The sequence below is a fragment of the Ciconia boyciana genome, chromosome 6 (genome assembly GCF_034638445.1).
Source record: "Ciconia boyciana chromosome 6, ASM3463844v1, whole genome shotgun sequence".
NCBI lineage: Eukaryota > Metazoa > Chordata > Aves > Ciconiiformes > Ciconiidae > Ciconia > Ciconia boyciana.
Window position 1 is genome coordinate 62,564,564 of NC_132939.1, and position 21,382 is coordinate 62,585,945.

Sequence of the window (21,382 nt, forward strand, 5' to 3'; positions counted from 1 at the left end):
GTCACTTGCTTCAATACTGCAATTCTAAAGTAATTAAACAGAAATAAAAAGGCCACTTTTAAACCACAGTTGAAAGATCTCTGATTTTTTTTGTTCCTATTACAAAGTGTGTAAGGCAAATTTGGAAAAAATCTTACAGAAGCTACTAACGTAACAAGTGCAGTGAGCTGCCATTAATAGAGATTCAAAGTCAAGAAAGCAGTTTAAAGTTCACACAATTTCCTCAACCAGGAGGTTTTAAAGCCACCATTAAATTAGAGCAAGTAATAAAAAGAAATACATTCTGTAAACAGTGTACAGTCTTTTGTAATAAACTTTACACATATTGAAAATACCTCTCCTCTTCCACACAGCGAGTGTATAAGTAAACTTTACAAAAATAGCAACTATCAAAGAGTACTCATTTTTTTCATCTGACAGTCATTGAATAATTTATACAAGGCTAAAGAAACAAAATAAATTTTATTTATTATTTTTATTTATTTAATTATTTTTTTTTACGCAAAATAAAGAAACTATGAACATTTGACTCCAGATATTTTTAGTCCTTATGCAAAGTGGAGATATCAATTTTTCCCTTCCCCAGTAAGCGTAGGCGCAGTCTGCCTACATTCCAAATACAGGTTAGTCTCTACTGCCTTCAAAGTTTGATGCATTCACATTTTTTACAGATCTGTTGTCCATTTTGCCTATTTGATGGGATTTCTTTACTGGATTGCTCTCTGATGTGTCAGATGCCTTTGTCGGCAAAGGCTTTGCAAGTTTGTGAGAGAGGAATTTGTCCATTTCCTCATCTCTTTCCTCCTCTTCATCCTCCTCTTCCTCATACTCTACATACTCCTCTACTGCATCACAAGTTCTTTTCTGAGGAGATATGAAGTTTTTGCATTCATAACGAATGTCTTTGTTACTGTAAGATCTGTCTATAGGATTTCTTATGGGATTTAAAGGTGCCCACTGGTTATTGGCACCCTCTTCTCTGGGAGGACGACTTCTCTCTCTCTCTTTTCTTCTTTTCCGAGTCCACCACACGCAGATGATTATACAAGTCAGCCATACAATGCTAAATACCGCACAAAGAATTGGAACCAAATAATCTAGAGGGCAAATGAAAAAAAAAACAAAGTCTTGAGTTAACAGAACTAGATATATAGCACTGGACATCTGCAAGAGAAGTACCCATACATAACTACATGTTAGCCCTAGAAAGATTTTTAGGAGGAAGGAAGGAAGGAAGATGTCATTACAGCACAGTGATAACTGTCTGAATGCACTAGTCCATCTAGAAATGCTCTTTACTAGTTTAAACTAAGTTAGAGTTTTCCCTGCTTAATGATGAGGGGGGAAATGCTACATTTGAGATGTTTTTTTCCCCTCCAACAGACAAACTGGTTATATAAACAGCATCTTTCTCAAGCACCTAAGCTAAGTTGGCCCAGAAAACCTCAGTAATGACTCTTAAGGAAAAGTCTATCCTTGTAGGAGGCAGGCCATCAAGAGTATTATGCCTCTAAGTTGCTCTAGAAGTACCGGCACTTGCATCAGAAATACGTCCTGCATTTACTATCAGAAAGAAGAGTCCTTTACCATCAAGTCCACAGACATTTATTATCAACTATCTCAAAAAACATTCAGGTTAGAGCTATGTAACCAAATCAATCATGCACTCTTTAGGATGTTCCAGTTTTATGTCAGAGTAAAACAACAGAATATTGCCACTAGAGATAAGAGTCTTCACTGCTCAATGAATAAACAAAAGGAGCTGAGGCAATTGTGTTCCTCCACATTCCCAATCACAAACCCCACTAGTGCTCTCCCAGCCACACAGACACAGATTATTTCTCTAGGAAACCACTCCTGAAAATTTCTGTATGTTTGGACTTTTCTTTTTTCGCCCCTCCTCAGGGGCATTACAGCTAGCACAGAATAACAACATTTTTCTACTTTTCTTGATTCACACATAGGAAGAGGCAATAAGGACATGAGGTGCTTTGCTTTTTGTAGAGAAAGCAGGATTGCTCAAAAGCTCTGCAGATAAATGCTGTCAACCTACCACTCTAACCTCTGATCCAAATGTAAATTCCCTCTGCAGTTTTAAGACAACTGCTCACAGAATAACCTGCAAATGGCTGTACAAAAACAACCAACTGTTTCAACACCATGGTGATTCATTCTAACAAAGTGTCTTCTGAACATATTCTTATGTGGAATATGACACATTCTCAAACATTTCCTTCTGGTAAAGGGAGATGAACAATCTGGAAACATGGTTGCCCTCAACGGATCTAAAAATTGTATTTTAGCAGGTTGGGGAAGGATCGTACTCTTAGGAGTAACTGCTATTCTCTCCTCATTTATCGTAAGCAATCTAATAGTAAGTCATGAATGGGGGAGAAGTACTTCAAGGAAAAAGGAGCTCTTCATACCAGCTTCTCCAAGATTAGAATACAAAGCTTGCATTCTCACTGCTATCACATCTATTATTTCATCATATGACTGTGGATCCAAGTTTGTATAAGAACCTTTTATTAAGTAGAGAACTGTCTGTATATAGATTCCAAATTCAGAATATTTTTTCTTAAAGCAAGAGGAAATTAATGAAGTGTCTAAATGATCATCTCCATCTAGACATTTGAGCATCCCACAGAAGTGAGATTCTCAACACAGACATAGGGCTTTACACCACATTGTGTGATCGGTTTCCACCTACCTCACCCAATTAAGGGGTAACAATAAAACAAACTAAATCAGAGAACATGAGAGTCCAGGTTACAGTTTACTTCATAACAACTCCACTTAAAGAACTAGGGGCCACTGGTCAATACCGAGCATCCATATTAAAGTGAGGAGTCTGGAAACCATTCTCTAGCACTAGCTGCAAGAGAAGTCAAAGTCTATCCACTCTCAAGAGAATCTTTGAATCTTACTGAGGTGGGAAGCAAAGTAATCCCCATCCATTCTGCCCTAGCATTAAAGACACAAACAGAAGAAAGAGAGGCTGGGGTATGTCAGAATGTCAGCTTGATTCTTTATCATCTACACAATTTCTGTTCAAGACAAGAACAAAGGTGGTACACTCCTTCAGGGGAGCTGAGGAAATAGTACATTTGCCAAGGCTTTAACAGATGAAAGGCATTCCCTAGAAGGGAAACACAAGGGAAGCGGAACCAGGGAATTTACTAATTGTTTGGACTATGGGTGGAAGATCTTCCAGAAGATTATGTTGGAGAGGTCTAGGAAAAAGTTGGGAGAGTCTCCTACCATTGTAAGATTTCCACTCTGGGGCTTAGTCGAACTGTAGCCTACCAGGGGTCTTCCACAAAACCATCTCCTGCCTCCCCCAGGCAGGAACACAGGCATGCAAAATCTTCAACTGCTTATTTTAGCATAGCTCTTGGAGAGCCAATATTCAGAGACAAAGGTCTCTCTGATCACATCATATCCTCATTAAGAGGAATGAACATTACATTTTAAGCCAGCTGTGCACTACTGAGAAACACATGTTGAAAAAGAGAGCAAAGTTTTACATTATCACGGCCAAGTATTGGAAGATACTAGACATCTTTAACTCTTGTTAAGGTAAGTAATACATAAGCACTTCAGAAGAGACTTGGTATCACACTATGCGTCTTCCCCCTCCCCATATTTTCATTACTTCACAGCCTCAGTTTCTATAGTGCAACAGCATCAAGGGCTGAGGCTGGATTAAGGTTAATGTAGGAAAATTGGAAAGGATTTGAACAGCACATGAGAAGAACTCCTGATCTTGTTAAAGGTATGCTTAGACTGGAGAACAGGGTTGGAATTCAGAGCCCAAACAGTGGCAAGGGTAGGTGGGGATATTACACTAGGGATGAGGTTAAGTTTAAACTAGCACACAAGCACAGAATCTTGATTTTAAAGCCACTTTCTCTTCAGTTAGTAATAGCAATTAAAGAAACAACCCAATCTATCATTTTCCCCAACATGTAAAGAAAGGTAAGAAAACACTGACAGCAGGGGAACAGAAAATGCTTACACACACACACACACAGAGGATGTATGCATTGGGAACCTTACCTGATGATGAATTCCCAACAACTATGGTCTCTACTTTGACTTCCGTTACTGCCAACATAACAGTGCTGTTTTGCCGCTTAGTGATTGCATTTACTATTGTATTAGCAGCATTCTGTATGAGACTATTATCTTGTTCATCTCTATGTGGGACAAAAGACTAAAGGGAGCGAAGGGGAAAAACAAAGAGTTATTGCAATCACCTAACCACGGAAATCTACTTTTTAAATCCAGCTACATCTTAATTGAGTTCACTAGGTTGGATTTACCTGACAGTAGTTACAAACAGTACCCTAGAAGTTTACTATAGCAATAGCATGGCTGGCTCTATCCAAACTGCAGATGCAGTATCAGACTTGGTGGGTAACACTCCTACTTGCTAATCTAGTATCTCAAATAAAAGGCAGCTGACTTCCATGTTACTTACACTACTGAGCTAAACTTAGTCATAGTTCGGAGCACTTCAAGACATGTGGATTATCTAGATAGAAGCTTGGACTAATAACAGTCTGCTCTATTTATACCATACACTTTGTTTCCTGCATCATAGCTCAGCATGTTCTTAACAGTACTGGTAGAGACAGACAGTCCAGCTTCTGCCTGGATAAACACTTCACTATAAAAATTAACTCTTTCTTGGAAACTAAGCAATATGCAAGCATTGAGTGATTGGGCTGTAAATGCCTGGAAAGCAAGTCTTTATCTCAGTAGGGCAACAGTTATTTTCATCTACTCAACCTGCACCTTCTTCTACTTCCCACTTAGCACTTATGTATTTCATGAACATCCTGAAGCAGCCACACTCAAAATGCACAGCAGAAACATCTTTACAAGATCCAATCCAGCCACTTGCAACCATCTCTCCTTACTGAGAAGGTCAATAGCACAAGATTTCTGACAGAACAGGTAGCTACCTGTTCGCTAATTTGGGCTGAATTAGTCTTTAGAGTAATTTATCAGGAGGTTGTGGTAGCCTTCTGTCATTAATGAAACCTGCAGTTTCAGCTATCTAGCATTACAGGAAATTGCGAGATCACAAAATTGCTTTGCAGACTAAGCCACAGATTGTAGTACCTGCATTGAAGTGAAACAAGCTTAAACAACCTCTTCCCCAGCTCAAACTAGTAACATTTTGCTATATATGTATTAATACAAGTCTCATACTTACAATAGCAACTTCCACTGCATTCTCTGTGGAGTAAGACAGATCACATAATATTATCAGAGTTCTGTCCCTAGAAACAGTCCTAGTAGCTGGTAAATACCGGATTTCAGAACAGATATTTTCAGTTGTAGTGCCCTGTTAGAAGCAAGGGAGATTGTATGACTTTAGTTCAAGTAAAAAATAGTACATAAAAATAAACATCTTCAGAGTTTTTGCAGTTACTCAGACCTGATGAAGGTAGCAAAGAGGGCAGCAAGAAAGGGCAGAAAAGTGAAAAACAGGGGTTTGGAATGAAGGGTGAGAAACTGAGCTTGCATGACTATCCTAGTAAAGTCTGAGCCCATCCTGAAATGTAAGAAAGTAGTTCTTTGAGATTTAAAAAAGAAAATAAAATATTCAGTACAAACCCTAATTTTACCTTGCCCTTTAGACAAAGCACAATTAATAGCAACAGCGGAGTCTAATAATAAACTTTGCAAGTTTATGGCAGCAAGGAGTCATATTAGAAACATTAATCTTCCATGCCTTGACATGGAATATATCCCTACATATATTGCCGTACTTCATTAATAATTCTGTTCTCACCTGGGGGACTTTGTCTCCATTAAAAATTAAAGTAATTCTAGCACAGTCATTGTCCAAGTATCCAGAATTAGGCAGACACTTGATATTGGCAGGCAGAGGTTCAGAGGCACTGCATTCTCCCCAGTCCGTGCATGGTGGCTGAAAACATTTCATATACTTCTCCTGGCATTCTTGACCCATGGGACACTGGTTATTTGAATTGTCCCAGTGTTTGTGTAACAGACAAGGTTTTTTCCCACACCACACCTAGAAATTAAAAAGAACAAAGTACTGTTACAGTTAATTGCTCTTATGCATCAAATCAAAATAAGTAATTGACATAAGATTGTCACAATCTACTACTGACTGCAAAAAATCCATATTTTGATATTGCTGTAGTCCTAGTAACAGATGGAGGTGCTCTTCTGCAAAATGAGGACATTTTGTATGGACAAAAGAGTAAAAACTGTGCAAAGATTACCCGAGACACCAGTGACTGGGCATGTCTCCTTAGAGGCTTACAGATTTGTCCCACATAACTGAGTTATACAGAAGTTCAAGCATTTATTTTAAACTAGTTATCTAGGCTTCTATAATCTAGAAAGAGAAACACCTCCACAAGGATTAATTTGTCTTCAGTATTTATACTGAGATCCTTGCCACAGAATGCTGAAAACGTTAAGAGCTGATGCACATTGGTGATAAGCACTGTCACTTCAATCACTCTCCCAAAAGAAAACGGGATGCTGGCACCCCCAAGTTACCTGAGGTGCAGCCAGCTTCTAAACAGCTCCATTTCATGATGTAACCTTTAAGATTCTATATAATACTATACAGCTATTAGTTTAGGAACTTATGGATTTCTTAAAGCACAACTGTCAACAAGAAAGTGTATTTGTTCCATTACGCATGAAAGAACCAAACACCATATATAGATAAGTTGCATTTACTGCACCACCATTTCTGAGATTCTAGTTACCTTCACGTACTGTTGTCTCCTGAAGACATCTCAAACTTGAAATCACAACACCATAAAGGGTCTAAAATAGCATTTCTAAATGACTAAGTGCAAGATTTAGTTATTTCTTTGCCTACAGTGCACACCTAAACAAAGTAAGATTAAGGCTGGATAGATTAATAAGACCCAGAGGTTTTTAAATTGGTGCTTCCAGTGAAACATGGGAGACTGCTGTGTGAGGCAATGTAAATGCTATTAGTGCTTATCCGGAGCCACCCACTTAGCCCTACAACTTGTAAGCAGCACTGATGTAAAGCTGCACAGGTACCACAAATCCACTGAGAAATGCTATCTCAGGAGGGCTGAAAGGCTTGGAGCACATATACTAACATGTTCAACCTGCATTTAGGCTAGCCTTATTTTTATTAAGTCACAACCACCAGGATATAGTCCATAATACACAAAGGCTGAAATTCGTTAATTCATAAACCTACTGAAGGACAATACAAAAAGGCAATTATTGCCCACTGAAGCAGCTTTTCTTCCTACATGTCCTTTACCTTGGAACTAATGTTTCACAAAGTTTGGAGCTCTAAAACTGTGTTTGCAAAGCTTTGGCAGAGTGATTTATGTATCCTTTCAAAGACCATTACTCAATTCCAGTTCATATTCCCTTTTTGCAAAAAGGGCCTGCCTGCTTCTACAGAGCTTGTTCTAGCAGATAGAGCGCGGGACAGTAGCTTATGATTATAAAAACAATCCCATAAGTATTTTTACAGGAAATCATTAGACACTTTTTTCTTTTTTTTTTTTTTAAAAAAAAAGGCAGTTTGGGGGACACCTATGCAAGAGTCTAGATGGAAAAAAACAGAGATTAATTTGTGCATGAAGAACAATGAGTGTTTCAGCCAGAAGGATTTAAAGAAAATAGGTCAAATGCCTACCTTGGTGCAGTCAATACGGCCATCCAAACAGTGGCAGTTGTTGCATTCTTGATCCCACCTGCTGCCATGGGGAAAGGTAATTCCTTTAAGCCAGCAAGGCTTTCCAATTCCAATCACTAAGAAAAAGAACAGCATGCTCAGATACTTCACCTCTTTGAGTTGCTGAAGCTACACAAATTTAAATAAAAAAAATACTAGCTACTGTTCCTTACTGAGACTACCATGTATAAACTCTATACTGGCTACATTGTACCCTACTATGTTTTGGGTAAAAGTTGATAACAGATATAGGAATACCTTCTTGGCACCTAGGACCAATTCTTCCAGGGGGACAAGTGCATCGGTATCCGTTTATTTCATCTATACAAGTGGCACCATATCCACAAGGGGAAGATTGGCATTCGTCAATATCTAGATAGAAAATAGGTAAAACTCAATGGCAAGCACATAGAACATTGTAGTTAAACATTTACCGAGGTGTAATCTGACAACACGTGTTTTCTTAACAAGCAAAGGACAGTTTGGCTTTAGAATTAATCTCCTAATTGATTTCTGCCATTTCTACCCAATACCATTTCAGCAGTAACCTCTAACAGATTTCTCATAATTACACCCTAATTGAAGTTCTGATGATCAAAGCAGTAGTCATACGCTGACTCATCTCACAGGGCAGAGGTGTGACAACTGAAGGTGCTAATGTCTTCTCCACATTCAGCTATAGAACTGAAGTCCCACATCCTGTTCTGGCACTAATCTCAGACATTTTGGCTTCCTAGAAAAGCACATGCTTTCAGGAAGTTATCACAGTGCAAGAGCTGAACAATGAATTGGCTCCACAGTGCTCATAAAAAGTGACTTACTGCAATGCAATTCACCATAAGGAAAGAGAGTAATAGTTTGTAACAGACATTTGATCTTACTTTTCTTAATAACCTTGAAATAGCGAGTAGATTAATTTAGTACATACACACTTAGCATAAAACCCTCTTAAAAAACCCAACCTTCAAAGATTCAGAGGCTTAGCCATAGAAACTGATTGAAAAAGGCAGGGAAGCATAGTCCATTCACATGCGAAGCAATGTGTTACTTGTTATCCTGGGGAAGCGACCAATACTGATTTATGCAACAGTCTACCAACAAAGGCAACAGAAACCAACCTGTCAAGTTGTGAGCCACAGGCACCAACTGCTTCATTTTCAACCATAACCATTCTCTTTCAAAGCCTCTTTCAAAAGATTTCCTTCCATTGGAAAGGAATGCCCACTCCAACCCCTCAGAAAAACTGTTTAAACACCATTCTTGACTGATGCACAGTATCAGCTCATCTTCTGTGTTTAAAGGACTGGACTTAGAAAATGAACGTGATAAATGGTAGTAGTGAGACTGTTACCCATGTAGGCAATGGAAAATACCAAATGGATGTGGAATGGCTTTTGGTTCTATTCTAGCTTCCTTCAGAAGTGCTCCAATGCAAATGGAGCAATTATGCAAATACAGAAGTATCTAAACTACTACAGGATTTAACTACTCTTTCCTCCTCTCTTCAAGCTCTGTTGGTTTAAGGTTCTCCAGCCTCTGTAGGCTGAAAAGTGACTGTTAACTCTGTTTGTTATCAGCCATAAAAGGCATTTTTGTCAGAGCTACTCCTTTTGTCTATACCAGTCTAAACAAGAAAAAAAAAAGTCTGCAGCCCCATTACAGTATTTGCCTTTGACTATAAGTAGTCCTCTCTGCATTTCTTGTCTGGAAAAGGAGAATTCAATATCCCTCATTGCGTGTCTGGATCTAGATACATGATTATCTGCCATCCCTGGTTCTATATCCAGAGATCACTAAGCTGATGCTACCCCAAGTGCTACAGTCTAGTCAGAGGACTAGAGGTGTTGGCTCATTTAATATCTGCCAGAATGAGGATGAAATCTCAACTTGAAAGCACACCACCATACTGATGGAGTGGAAGGACCAAGCCCAACAGCCCTGAGGCTACAGAAGACTCCAAGTCTGATCTTCCAAAGAGGTAGAAATAAAATAAAATAAAAATAAGGTATCACATGCAAGTCAAAATGGTAATATTCCATTAAGCCCCCCCCCAAACCCCAAAAAACAAACAAAAAACCTCTTCCACAACACTTCAATGCAGTTTTAGGGTCTTGCGTTCCCCCTTCTTTTCAGTTTCTATCCTTCAGGATAATTGCAGTGTAACAGGTTTGTTTTATAGTTTTGAAAGACCTTTATCATACTTCTCTATGTTATTCATGCGCCAGCACTACACTCCTGATGTTTTTGTTTTCATTTGCGATGTCTCGGTGGATTTCAGTTTCTAATGTTAAATGGAACACCTAGTGATATATGTCATCTTTAATGACAAGTTGCTTATCAAGAAAAATACTTAAAACTTAATAAACGTCTAAGAAGCCAGCACCCCAGAGCCTTCAGAAATGTTTGATGAAATCCAGCAACCATATCTTTGAATATAATTTAAGCCAACTGATTTCACTTCCATTTAATGAAACAAAGAAAGGAACATAAGTTGCCATTATCTACAAGGTATCAGTACCTGGCTGACTGACAAGTGCTTCTGCTTCATTAGTTGGAATTCAGCTAACCTAATGTAAAAAGGGTCACAGGGTGTTCTTTCCGATTTGCACGTCAGAATGGTACAACCTTTCAGGTCTTTACCCGTGCAGGTACTTACTAATTCTGCAGTCAGGACCAGCAAACCCAGGTGCACATTCACATCGAAACCAATTCACACCATCAACACAGATGCCTCCATTGTAACTGTAAAAATAATAAACCTATCATTACATTAAGTGTTCTCAGGGCAGATTCACTAAAGATGAGCAAAAGCCATAGGTCTTGTGTGGCATGTTCAAATGCAAATTTCTATTGTCCCTATTCATAGTACTTTCTCATTATTCAACGATGCAGAATTAAAAAGTCCCTGATAATTCATATTACAAGTCTACTTAATAAGCCATATACATTGTTTCATTGGTCCCTAATTAAAGCTTTGTTAATTAAACCTGCTGCTGCTGTTTAGGGGGACAATCTATTCCCATCAACAGAGAAAGCATAATGTTAGATAAACAACATTGCTTAGTAAGTCACCTTAAAACAGCAACACCCTACAAAAGTGTGTGCATGCATGGGGAAGTATATCAACAGAACTCAAGGAGATAAAACAGCACTGTAAAGTGAATACAGAGAAAGCCCAAGCTTTTGCAAGGGTTTGTTTTGTTTTTTTAAATACATAAAGTACAGGTTATTGCATCAGAATGGACAGAGAAAGATAAGGTAGATGGTTTGCTTCATCCACATATCAGTATTTTTCAGCTTCAATTATAAATATCAAGCTCTGTATTTAAAATATTCCCATTGTATCTTCCAGAAAAATTAATTTTGTTTTTAACACACATATATACATAGTATTTGATCTAACAGGACATTTTTATACTATCTAAAATTATTTATTGTAAACTAACAGGTTTTTATTTCTCATTTTTTATTCTAAAACTCAATTGTAGATGCTTGAAATGTTATCAAGTCTGATTCATTTCATATCACAGTAGTTTACTAGTCAGTTCTGGCACGAAGACTACACTAAAATGCTTTTATCTTTTCATACATGAAACAACTCAGGATTGGTTTGTGGTCTTTGTTGCTGTCAAGGAATAGATAAGGCATGGCAAAAAATTGTTTTAAGATTTTTACAGAGGCTGGCTTCAGTTATTTCAGGGTAGAAATTAGTTCTAATCTGGAATGGAAATCCATATTACTGTTCTTACTTTTATTTTCACAATAGGTACGGAACTGGAGTTCACATACTTACCATGGATGAGGGTTGCAGTCATTGGTATCTATAAAAAAGAAGAATACAGACTAGTATAACTAGTGGCATATTTATCTCCTAATGTATAATATTATAGTTCAAGAGAAACTATATTTGATAAGGAAAGCAAAGAAAAATACAGAATTTAACGTTTTCTTCCACACTTGCAAACAAGGGTCAATTAGACTTAACAGACCAATGAAATACTTTAATTTTATGAATAGACTGACAAATGCAAAATTTTACAACTTTGGCGTATTTTGATGTATCAACAGCACAGACTGATATGCAGCATGATAGCAACAGAACAGAAACAAAACAGGGTATCGGTTGCATTGGTAGTGGATAATTCAACCAGGCTCTAAAAGCTTTCTAAAGGATTACTACTGCTTTGGCACTTCATATGTATATGTGCAACTAGCCAGATTTCTTAAACAAATCTTTCCCATTGTAAATGGCTCCAAATTATTTGTTAGCAATTATACTAGCACTGTCAGCTTTAAAACAGCTAATTAGAGCATATATCAATACAACAGTAATTTCACAGTAGATTTAGAGTAAAAACAGAGCTCAAATTTAGAGAAAAAAAATTTGTTACACCTTGGGGAAAAAAAAAAACGTTGCAGGCTTTACTTCACCTCACCAATTCATTGTATTGGTATGTCAAAGTAGTTAACTGCTATCCTCAGAGAAAATTATGGAATATACACTGCTGCCTGCCTTTCCACATACTTTTCATTATTAAAATTAGTATTTGTGTGAGGATTTTTTTTGCTGTGCATATGTTCCCAAAAATTATATTTCTATAGAAGGCTGAAAGTCTTATTTTGGCAGAGACTAGGTGCAAAAAGAAATATGACAAGTTCTTCATTCATTACTCGAACATCATCATCTTTACTTACCTCCCACCCTGAATGATTCAGATATTTTGGCACATGAACTCTATAAACTTTCTTTGTTTCAGTTAACAGCTCTGTGCCAGACACTCCTAATATCCCAGGGGAATGCAGGGGAAGAAAGGAGAAAAGCCTTACTCTGTGTGCATGTACGCCCTTCCCATCCTTCTTTGCAGATGCAAGAAAAGGAATCTCCACTGCCAACACATGTTCCACCATTCATGCAAGGGTTTGGAATACAGCTGCTGTTTTTAGCTTTGAAAACAGAAAAGGTCTCTATTTAGCACATAAAACAAAAAGTATCTATCATCTGGATATATCAATATCACAATCCTGAACAGCATTTAAGTCAACAGTGCAAGATTTACAAGAAGGTCAAAAGACTCCAAAAATAGTCACATCGCATGATAATCTCTCACCTACATTCACCATCATCCCAATTCAGCTGTTCGATTGAAGTTTTATAAAAAAAGATTATCTATTTTTTCCCCCATCTGTGTAAGCATCCTTCGAATACTGCTAAATTCCTACTTTGGCAGTGAGTTACCCAGGTCATGAGGTGTACTACTTAATAAATACGAGTATTTAAAGTCCAGATTTTAATTAAATGCTGCAATTTTATCTAAAAAGTAGAACTACTATACTAAATTACCTTCATCCAACTTCTTGGTCCTAATGGAAGTTTCACATTCAGAAAAGTGTACCACGGAGACTACATTCAATCCCCAAAAAGATCGAGAGTAGTTCCCTACAGCAGGCAGTAACCCTGCAAATCCCCTAGTAATAACCACTTAATTTCATTTTTCCTGAGTATGTCTGCTCACACGCCTCTTGATCACAAACTTACTCACTTTATGAGCCTTCAAGCAAAGTGGGGGACAGGGTCTCTAAAGACTAACAGAAGTCAAGACACAGGTCCGAGTGTTTCAATTCTGCTTAGGAGAAGCTATGTAAAAGACAATGCAAGCAGCCTGTGGAGAACAGCTTCCTAAAAATCAGTATCATGTCAGGTGAGTGGAAGAAATTACTCTAAACTTCAGTCACCAGCCAACTGGAACAACTTTGAACTAGCCAGCTAGAAGAACAGTGTGACTATTAACTAAACAGTTAAGTATTATTTAAACATTTGTCTACTTCCAGCTTTATCTGTAGACAATTTAAAAAGCTTACCAATGTTGCAAGTACTTCCTATCCATTCTGGAGGACATGAACAGCGGAATGTATCTCCATCATCATAGCATGTTCCACCATTGCTACAAGTGTTTGCATCACATTGGTATTCACCTATACATCACAATAAAACCATTTTAATTTCCATTGGTGTTGCTGAATTTTAAGAACAGATACTTTTCAATCACAAAGTTACTTTTAAGGAGACTTCATATTTAAATGCAACAGTACTAGAAATGCATAGTTCCATTTGATCTATTACAGTAAACAACCCAAAGAGTGGAATCTAAGGGCATCTCTTACAACACTATTTCAGTACCTGAAGGAATAAATTTTTTAAATGTTCCATTTTGTTGCTGGGAAACTGGAAGCAGTAATGAAAATACGCCTATTATTTCACTGCAATTGTTTTATTTTAAATTTCAGGAACTCTAGTCTCATGAGAAGAAAGAAAACAAATCTTTGGGTAAACTAAAGATCAAAGTAAAGAACACTTACGTGAATGGCAAGTTTTGCCTTTCCAGTCATTCTTACACTCACAATAGAAGTCATTTACCAAATCAATGCATCGGCCACCGTTGTGACATGGATTAGGAGAACAGTCATTGAAATCTAGAAAAACAGTTATTCAAATTAGATGATCTAGCCTAGCCAAGGCCATGAGAAAGTATAAAATACTTCTTCATAAAGGAAATAAGTTATGTACTATTTAGGAAGACAGCGTTCCTAATTGTTATGGGGTTATCTTTATATAAGTAAGGAAAAAACTGATTTAATACAGAACAACATGAATTATGAAAGATTTTCTGACAGCTCAAGAGAAAAAGTATCATTCAGTATGGCTTCTAAGTAGAGCACCAAAGTAGTTTCATTTTTCCAGCAAACAGCTGTATTCTGAACTTCAGAGAAAACTTTCTAGTAGGGACCACAATGTCCTCAAAAGGAGCCCCAACCCAGGACATCCACATGAGATAGTTCAGGCTCTCCCTCCGGCTTTATGTCTCAAAATACAGAGTTAAAGCCATTAGATGGCTTAACCATATATATATATATGTACATATATATGTGTGTGTGTGTATACACACATTAAACATATACATACAGATACATGAATTTTAGAGAAAATTCTTTTCACTTGAGACAAACATTTTAATAGGTAGAAAGTAATTATTCCAGATCGAACTTCATCTAGACCACACAAAAAGCTCTTTTGACAGTGATAGCTGCCAAGAGCTTCTCCATCGTTATTTCACATCTCAATTGGTGCATGTCCTGTAATAAGTCTCAGCAAGTCCTTGCCATCATGTTTTAGAAGGGGCTTCATTCAGAGTAGAAAAAGAACCAACTGCAGTTTCCTCTGAGGTAACTTAACCATGAACTGGCCTAGTACACTTCTTTGTCAACTAAGGCCCAATACATCTCAAGCCAGGGCAGCAAGAGTAAAGAGTTCTGCTCCCACTGAACCCAGAATACAACACACTGACTCTGATATTCATTGAGTAAAAATTCAGGCTTCAGCAGTTCTTTTCTTACTAAAGGAATAGATATTAAATTTATAAATTCCTTCAGTAAGGTGGAAGCACATTATAGCTTGCACTGGCTTAAAGCTAAAGAGTTTTTCAAGTTTGGGAACTACGGCGTATGAGTACATTGGGTAAGGGACAAACTTTTATGTATAGTAAGTACTAAGAAGTACATATGCTTATAGCAATAAAAGCAATACAACGAGTAGACTCTGTAACAGGGTATATTCAGTTTTGCCTCTCCTTAGGAGAAAAAGAAGTTCTCTCTTCCTGAAGTACATCCTGTACTATACCAAATAATCAGATTATGGTCCTATTAAAAGAACTGAGCCTTTTAGAGCTGCTACCCAAAAATCTTCTTGAAAATACTTTTGCAAACAACACTGAGTAGACTGTAATTATAGAACAGAGAAACTACCCCATTATTATTAACTATGTACCAACCATCACTGTTAGAGCAAAACGGTAATACTTGACCCTGCAACACTTAGCCATACTCACTTGTGTCACACAATTCTCCTTCCCAGCCACTTGAGCAGAAACATCTAAATGAATCAACTTCATCAATGCACGTCCCACCATTCTTGCAAGGTTTCCCAAGACAATCATTGATATCTATGACAAAAAGTAAAAAATTATTGCTCAAGGCTGTCTTCACCTACCTGGAGGACCGATCTACACTTGTGTGTCTAGGAAAAGCAGCACAAAGTTATACTCCATTCATACATACATAAGAACAGCTCAAACATCTGTTCTCAAACCTGGTAAGGTTTCTAGATGTATTCTCTCTCATGTAGCAAGTCAAACCAGAGCATTAAGTTTACCTGGCAAAAATATCCAGGTGTTCAAAAGATACCTGGAACAGCAATACACATGCTCCTAAGCTGTGCTGTCAATGTGTCTGTCCCTTCATCATCATCGCCATGTTGGAAAAATCCATGGCTTCTTCTAAGACTGTACACAAAGGTAGTGGGTACAGACACATACACATTGAAGTTTGACTAAAACCAGTTTTATTTCACAGAGGATGTGTGAACCACTACAAAGACAACTGTTACCAGAAGAAACTGAATTTCAAGCAGTACACCCGAAATAACGCTCTATGCAACTTTATTAAAATCTCTTTTTTTTTTTAATGTTGTAAAGCTTCACAACAAAAACTTTAAGGAAGTTTTAGAGCAACAAAATCATTTAGAAGAAACTCCTACTTACTTTCATGACAGTATATTCCAGTAAAACCTCTTTCACAGGCACAAGTAAAATTCCCTCCTGGCTGACTAATACACCGTCCATGAGGCCCACAAACATTAGATGAAATGAAACGGATTCCTTCTTGGGTAGCATTAGTGAAGACTTCTATTGTACAGCTGTCTATTACTAAGAATGAGAAGTATATCATCAGACTAAATCTGCATCACTGATCAGTTTTTAGTTTTAAAAAAGTTATCAAAAAATTAAGACTAATCACTATTTAAGAGTTAACTATAAGTTATGCTCTACCTCTTTATAAATAAGGACTGTTACAAGCATTTCCTCTCACTGCCTCACTATTTCACGAAGTCCAAGTAAGTACAATAAAAATGGTTCTGCATTATGCTATTTCCAGAAATACTACTTTTCTTTTTTAATGTACCACCAATACATTAAGACAAATTTCTGGACAACAGCAGGTACCTTTACAAGAGTTGTTCTTGCAGTGGTCCTTGAGATGAGAACAATTCTTTCCATCATAGTCATCAGGGCAGGCACAGTAATAATCTCCTCCCAGATCATAGCATTTAGCCCCATTCTGGCAAGGGTTAGGTTCACAGAAATCAATATCCATCTGTAAGAGAGACCACAGTTAGCAGCAGCTGCTTCACTTCCCAGGAGTAAGCAGCACTATCTGTGTTGCCAAAGACATAGATGAAGCTAATCTACAGGGAACCTCAAGTTTTAAGAAGGTTTATGAATCATATATATTGCATTCCATCCTGCAACACAGAGAGAAACTTCAGGTTTAGTCAATCCTAACACAAAACATTTCTGATACTGCTGAAGAGATATTCCTTTGCAGAAGGATGAATAAGCACATTTGCAGTTACTTAGTTAGCAAAGAACAACCCATTAAGAGACATCTTATAATGATACAGAATAGTCACAGTAAGTCACTTCTCTGTCTTTCATACCCACATACTAAGTGCTATAATGCAAGTTAAATGCCAGTGCACTTGTCAACTTCATGTCTGCAAGACACTTAAAATACACTGAACCTTAAAAAAAAAAATCCTATTCTCTAGAGCAACTTCTCTTCCCATCTCAGTTAACACAGAATTTATTATAGAACCACATAGCTTGGAAGGGACCTCTAGAGGTCAGCTACTCCCACCTCCTGCTCAAAGTAGGTCTAGTTAGACTAACCTGTTCAGGGCCTTATTCTCACAAATACTATCACCATGCCACTTTGCACACAGAAATACCAGGTATATTTTGAACACTTCTTACCAGCTCATTCAAAAAGCAAAATTTAAACCTAGCTTTCATAATATAACCCTTAACACAGACAAACTGCTGTAGCAAAGCAATTCTGCTTCTTCTACATTTTAGATTGACACACAAGATCACTGATTAGTGATGCCCTAAATTGGCCTCAAAATCCATAAAGTGGCCCCAAAAGGGATATTGTTATGTCACAGTATCTTTCCTCGAAATTGTTATTAAGGATTTGCTTTCCTCCCCTCCAGTGAATTTTTCCCTCTTCACATCTGTCTTGTGAGAAAGATAGCTTCCTCAACCTTACAGACATAAAATTAAGTCTGATAGTGGATTTGGTCACTGTTTTTAGTAGTTCTGTAGCTAAATAGGAGAAAAATTCAAAGCTAACCAAAACAGAAGGAACACAAATGGTGTTAAGTATTTAATTCAGAGGAGCATATACAATTCCAGCTGCAATAGAGAGATTTTCAGCAAGTTATTTCATACTCTTATATGGAACATTCAAAGCAAACTACAAAAAATAGCTAAGGTCTGAGAAAGATTCTCAGATCTCCTCTATCAGATGTCTCCATTTGTTTCCTTCCATTTGCATAAATTTCCCCTTCCCAATGCAAGTTCAGTAGCTGGTACTTTAGCATCTGGAATCAATGGTAGATATTTCCTGCAACACACAAGGCAAGCAGCCAACTCTCCCCTATTATTCAAACAGATTTGCTAAAACTTTAATTAGACAGTATGGTATGAATCAGCCAAGAGTAGAGCACTCAAGCTATGATCCTTATGTAGAAATGGTACATGAGCTATTAGGCACTGCACCAATTATTAAACTGGTCAGTATCTGCAACCCTTTTTAATTTTGAATAAGAGGAGGGCATTGTTTCTTTAACAATGCAAATAATACAGAATAAAATTACTTCAGCATTTAAGATCATTCCAATGTCATCCATGAAAAATTCTGGAGCAAATCCAACTAAATTCTAATCCAATGCCTCCAGTTGATGCTGCCTTGCTAACCATAACACTTACATGAATTTGGCTATCAGCAAAAGCCAGAAAGTACATGCTTAGGCCAATATAATTTTACACTGAAAAGTCTAATGGCCTCCCTAGAAAGAGGCAGATCTTCATTATCATGAACTACATTATGAATTACCACTAGCACTTCAGTATTTCAGACCTGAATCCTTATTTAAGCACTAGAACTACATGTTCCTAAAGTGATCTCAAACAGAAAGTTCTGAGAGCCAATACCTGCGTATCTGCCTGCCTTTAATTATACAGATACTTCTACCAACAGCAGTAGGATGACTTGAAAGGTAATTCAATTACGTACTTCAGAGTTATTAGGAAGACCTGAAACATTCTAGTGTAACAAAAGGACACAGATCCTGAAAGTTGCAAAGGAAGATGTGTCAAGCTTAAGGAATACTTGCAGCCTTAAAACATCTAGGAGAGCCAACACCTATGTGCAACAATTTGCAGTTTATCAGGCTGCAAATTCAAGTGTTACAGCTACTATGACAGCACCGCACAACAAATTTGCTTATGCAGAGTATCAAGTAACAGCTACGTTAGTCAGTAATGCTTTAGTCTTGGGTTACTTCCATTTAAATGCGGAGATATGTTTCTTTCAAGAATTCAGTCCATGAAAAGTATTGCAGTAATGTCACTACTGCCCTCACCTCACAGAAGACTCCTGAGAAGCCCTGTGAACAGAGGCAACTGAATCCATTCACCAGGTCTTTGCAACGGCCTCCATTTTGGCATGGATTGCTTTCACACTCATTTGTTTCTGTCTCACAGTTTTTTCCTGTGAAACCACGAGGGCATAAGCAATGGTAACCATTCACTTCATCCTTCACAGAGGGGGGAAAAAAAACCCAAAAGTAGAAAAATGTGTTTATTGATAAAACTTGCACACAAGAATTCAAGTTATTTCTATATTCTAGATTTATGAAAGCAGTAGCACCACATAAAATTATTTTGTGAAATGGTGCAAAAGCCTGCAAGTGCAACATTACACTTAACCTCATTTAACCAACCTGTAATTGCAAACTACAGAATTCATAAGTAGCCAGAACAAGGTTTATTTTCAACATGGCATGTAATAAACAAGAGTTACCTTACAAGTCCCTCCATGTTGACATTGTCCATGACAGTCATTAATATCTATGGATAAAATATGCAAGGCATTAGAATTTATACTGGAAGACTAAGCTGTAAAGTACAAGTCTAGCATAAAAATGCAGAACAAATAATTTTCAGAAAGGATTTTTCTAGATGTTTCAATGGAAAGCAAGGATGCTTGATGTCTTAAGAGATCCTTATTTTAAAGAATATGTAATAGAAAATTACATATTACATATTTCTATTATAGTGTAATAGAAATTAAATCAAATGCTATCAGCTAATTTCATATCTAACATTTTAGCTAAAAAGTATTTTAAATCAAATCAGTACATGATATTCAGAATCTGGGATGAGTGAGTAGGGAGAGATTTATTTATTAGAGTTATGTAAGTGTGTATCTAAGCTCATTTTAATACCAATTACACTAAATAATTTTTCAAACAGTATTTTCAATTTACATTGCTGAAGTTAGGAAAATCCTGACAAAAAGGTATTTTTTCTTGTATAAGTATGTATACTGTCATTCATTATAAAACCTTTTTTTAATGAATAAAGCATCCTGTGGTCAACATATATACTAAAGAAATACTAACTGATATGACAATTTACTCCTGTCCATCCTGGAATGCAGTCACAGTAATATCCACCAATGAGATTTTTGCAAGAGTAAGCATTAACACAGGGTTTCCCCTCACACTCATTAGCATCTGTGAAAGAAGATAAAAGAAAGAAGAGAATAAAGAACAAACCCAGAAACAGATTACCACAGCACCAAGCAAAGTTTCCATGCAATCCAAGCATCAGAAGCTCATATTTTACATTGGTAGGGCACTAAAACCATTTACATACCACAGGTTTTTAATGCACACTTGTCTATAGTAGCACATGCATGTTATCTTACTTTTCCCTTTGCCAAAACTCAAAAAGGTAATATGTTAGTCAGGGCAAATCCCTTCCTTGCCTCTGTAAGCTTACAGTCACTGTTCTGCCACCATGAAGAAGGAGCTACCATCACCAATGCTGTATTTTGAAACAGAAAAGATATCGGGCATTCTAGAAGAACTATTATAAGTAAGCTTAAGTTGGGGCTTAAATAGTCACAGGTTCACTTGAAACTCCTGGTTTTAAGATCTACTAAAGAAGAGCCAAGATACCAATAGCAACACACATCTTCAATGTTTTCTTCAATAAAAATCATACTGAAAGACACTTACACAGAGTTATTAATTATTTAGGAATAACCTCCAGTGATCTTCAAAACTTTAGAAGGTAATTACTTACCAAGCTGACATGTTGCTCCAATCCACTGTTGCGGACATATGCACTCAAATGCATTAACACCATCAATACAGGTCCCTCCTTGAGCACAAGGGTTAGACGCACATTCGTCAATATCTGGAAAGTCAAAGTGTGCCTTCCATTACATGGTTCAAAATTTGGCTTAACCTGTGGTTTTTTTTAAAGTTATTTTGAGATGAAGGGGGAGAATGTACAAACAAGCAAGCTTAGGAACAGACTAATATTTCTAACCCAATTTTTACTTAGGCTTTTCTGACATCTTTGAGATAGGGGAGAGAGGAACTCAAACTTTGTATCTACAAACAGCAAGATGATTCAGGTAATCTGCCAACGATTAACATGTTCACTGATAGTCATGCTCCTAGATCAT

General features: G+C 37.2%; 1 protein-coding gene across 1 annotated transcript in view; it reads right to left on the reverse strand.

Moving 5' to 3' along the window:
• Positions 1 to 465: 465 nt before the first annotated feature.
• Positions 466 to 21,382, reverse strand: part of JAG2 (jagged canonical Notch ligand 2) — a 71,937-nt gene continuing 51,020 nt past the window's right edge. Inside the window, exons 9-26 of the mRNA XM_072864450.1 lie at positions 20,995 to 21,108; positions 20,307 to 20,420; positions 19,706 to 19,752; positions 19,266 to 19,439; positions 16,783 to 16,933; positions 16,321 to 16,485; positions 15,610 to 15,723; positions 14,084 to 14,197; positions 13,586 to 13,699; positions 12,554 to 12,670; positions 11,520 to 11,547; positions 10,383 to 10,468; positions 7,985 to 8,098; positions 7,688 to 7,803; positions 5,807 to 6,052; positions 5,225 to 5,356; positions 4,060 to 4,216; positions 466 to 1,097 (exon numbers count right to left, since the gene is read on the reverse strand). Coding sequence (XP_072720551.1) covers positions 625 to 1,097; positions 4,060 to 4,216; positions 5,225 to 5,356; positions 5,807 to 6,052; positions 7,688 to 7,803; positions 7,985 to 8,098; positions 10,383 to 10,468; positions 11,520 to 11,547; positions 12,554 to 12,670; positions 13,586 to 13,699; positions 14,084 to 14,197; positions 15,610 to 15,723; positions 16,321 to 16,485; positions 16,783 to 16,933; positions 19,266 to 19,439; positions 19,706 to 19,752; positions 20,307 to 20,420; positions 20,995 to 21,108 — 2,576 coding nt within the window. The 3' untranslated portion in view covers positions 466 to 624. The remainder of the gene's footprint in view (positions 1,098 to 4,059; positions 4,217 to 5,224; positions 5,357 to 5,806; positions 6,053 to 7,687; positions 7,804 to 7,984; positions 8,099 to 10,382; positions 10,469 to 11,519; positions 11,548 to 12,553; positions 12,671 to 13,585; positions 13,700 to 14,083; positions 14,198 to 15,609; positions 15,724 to 16,320; positions 16,486 to 16,782; positions 16,934 to 19,265; positions 19,440 to 19,705; positions 19,753 to 20,306; positions 20,421 to 20,994; positions 21,109 to 21,382) is intronic.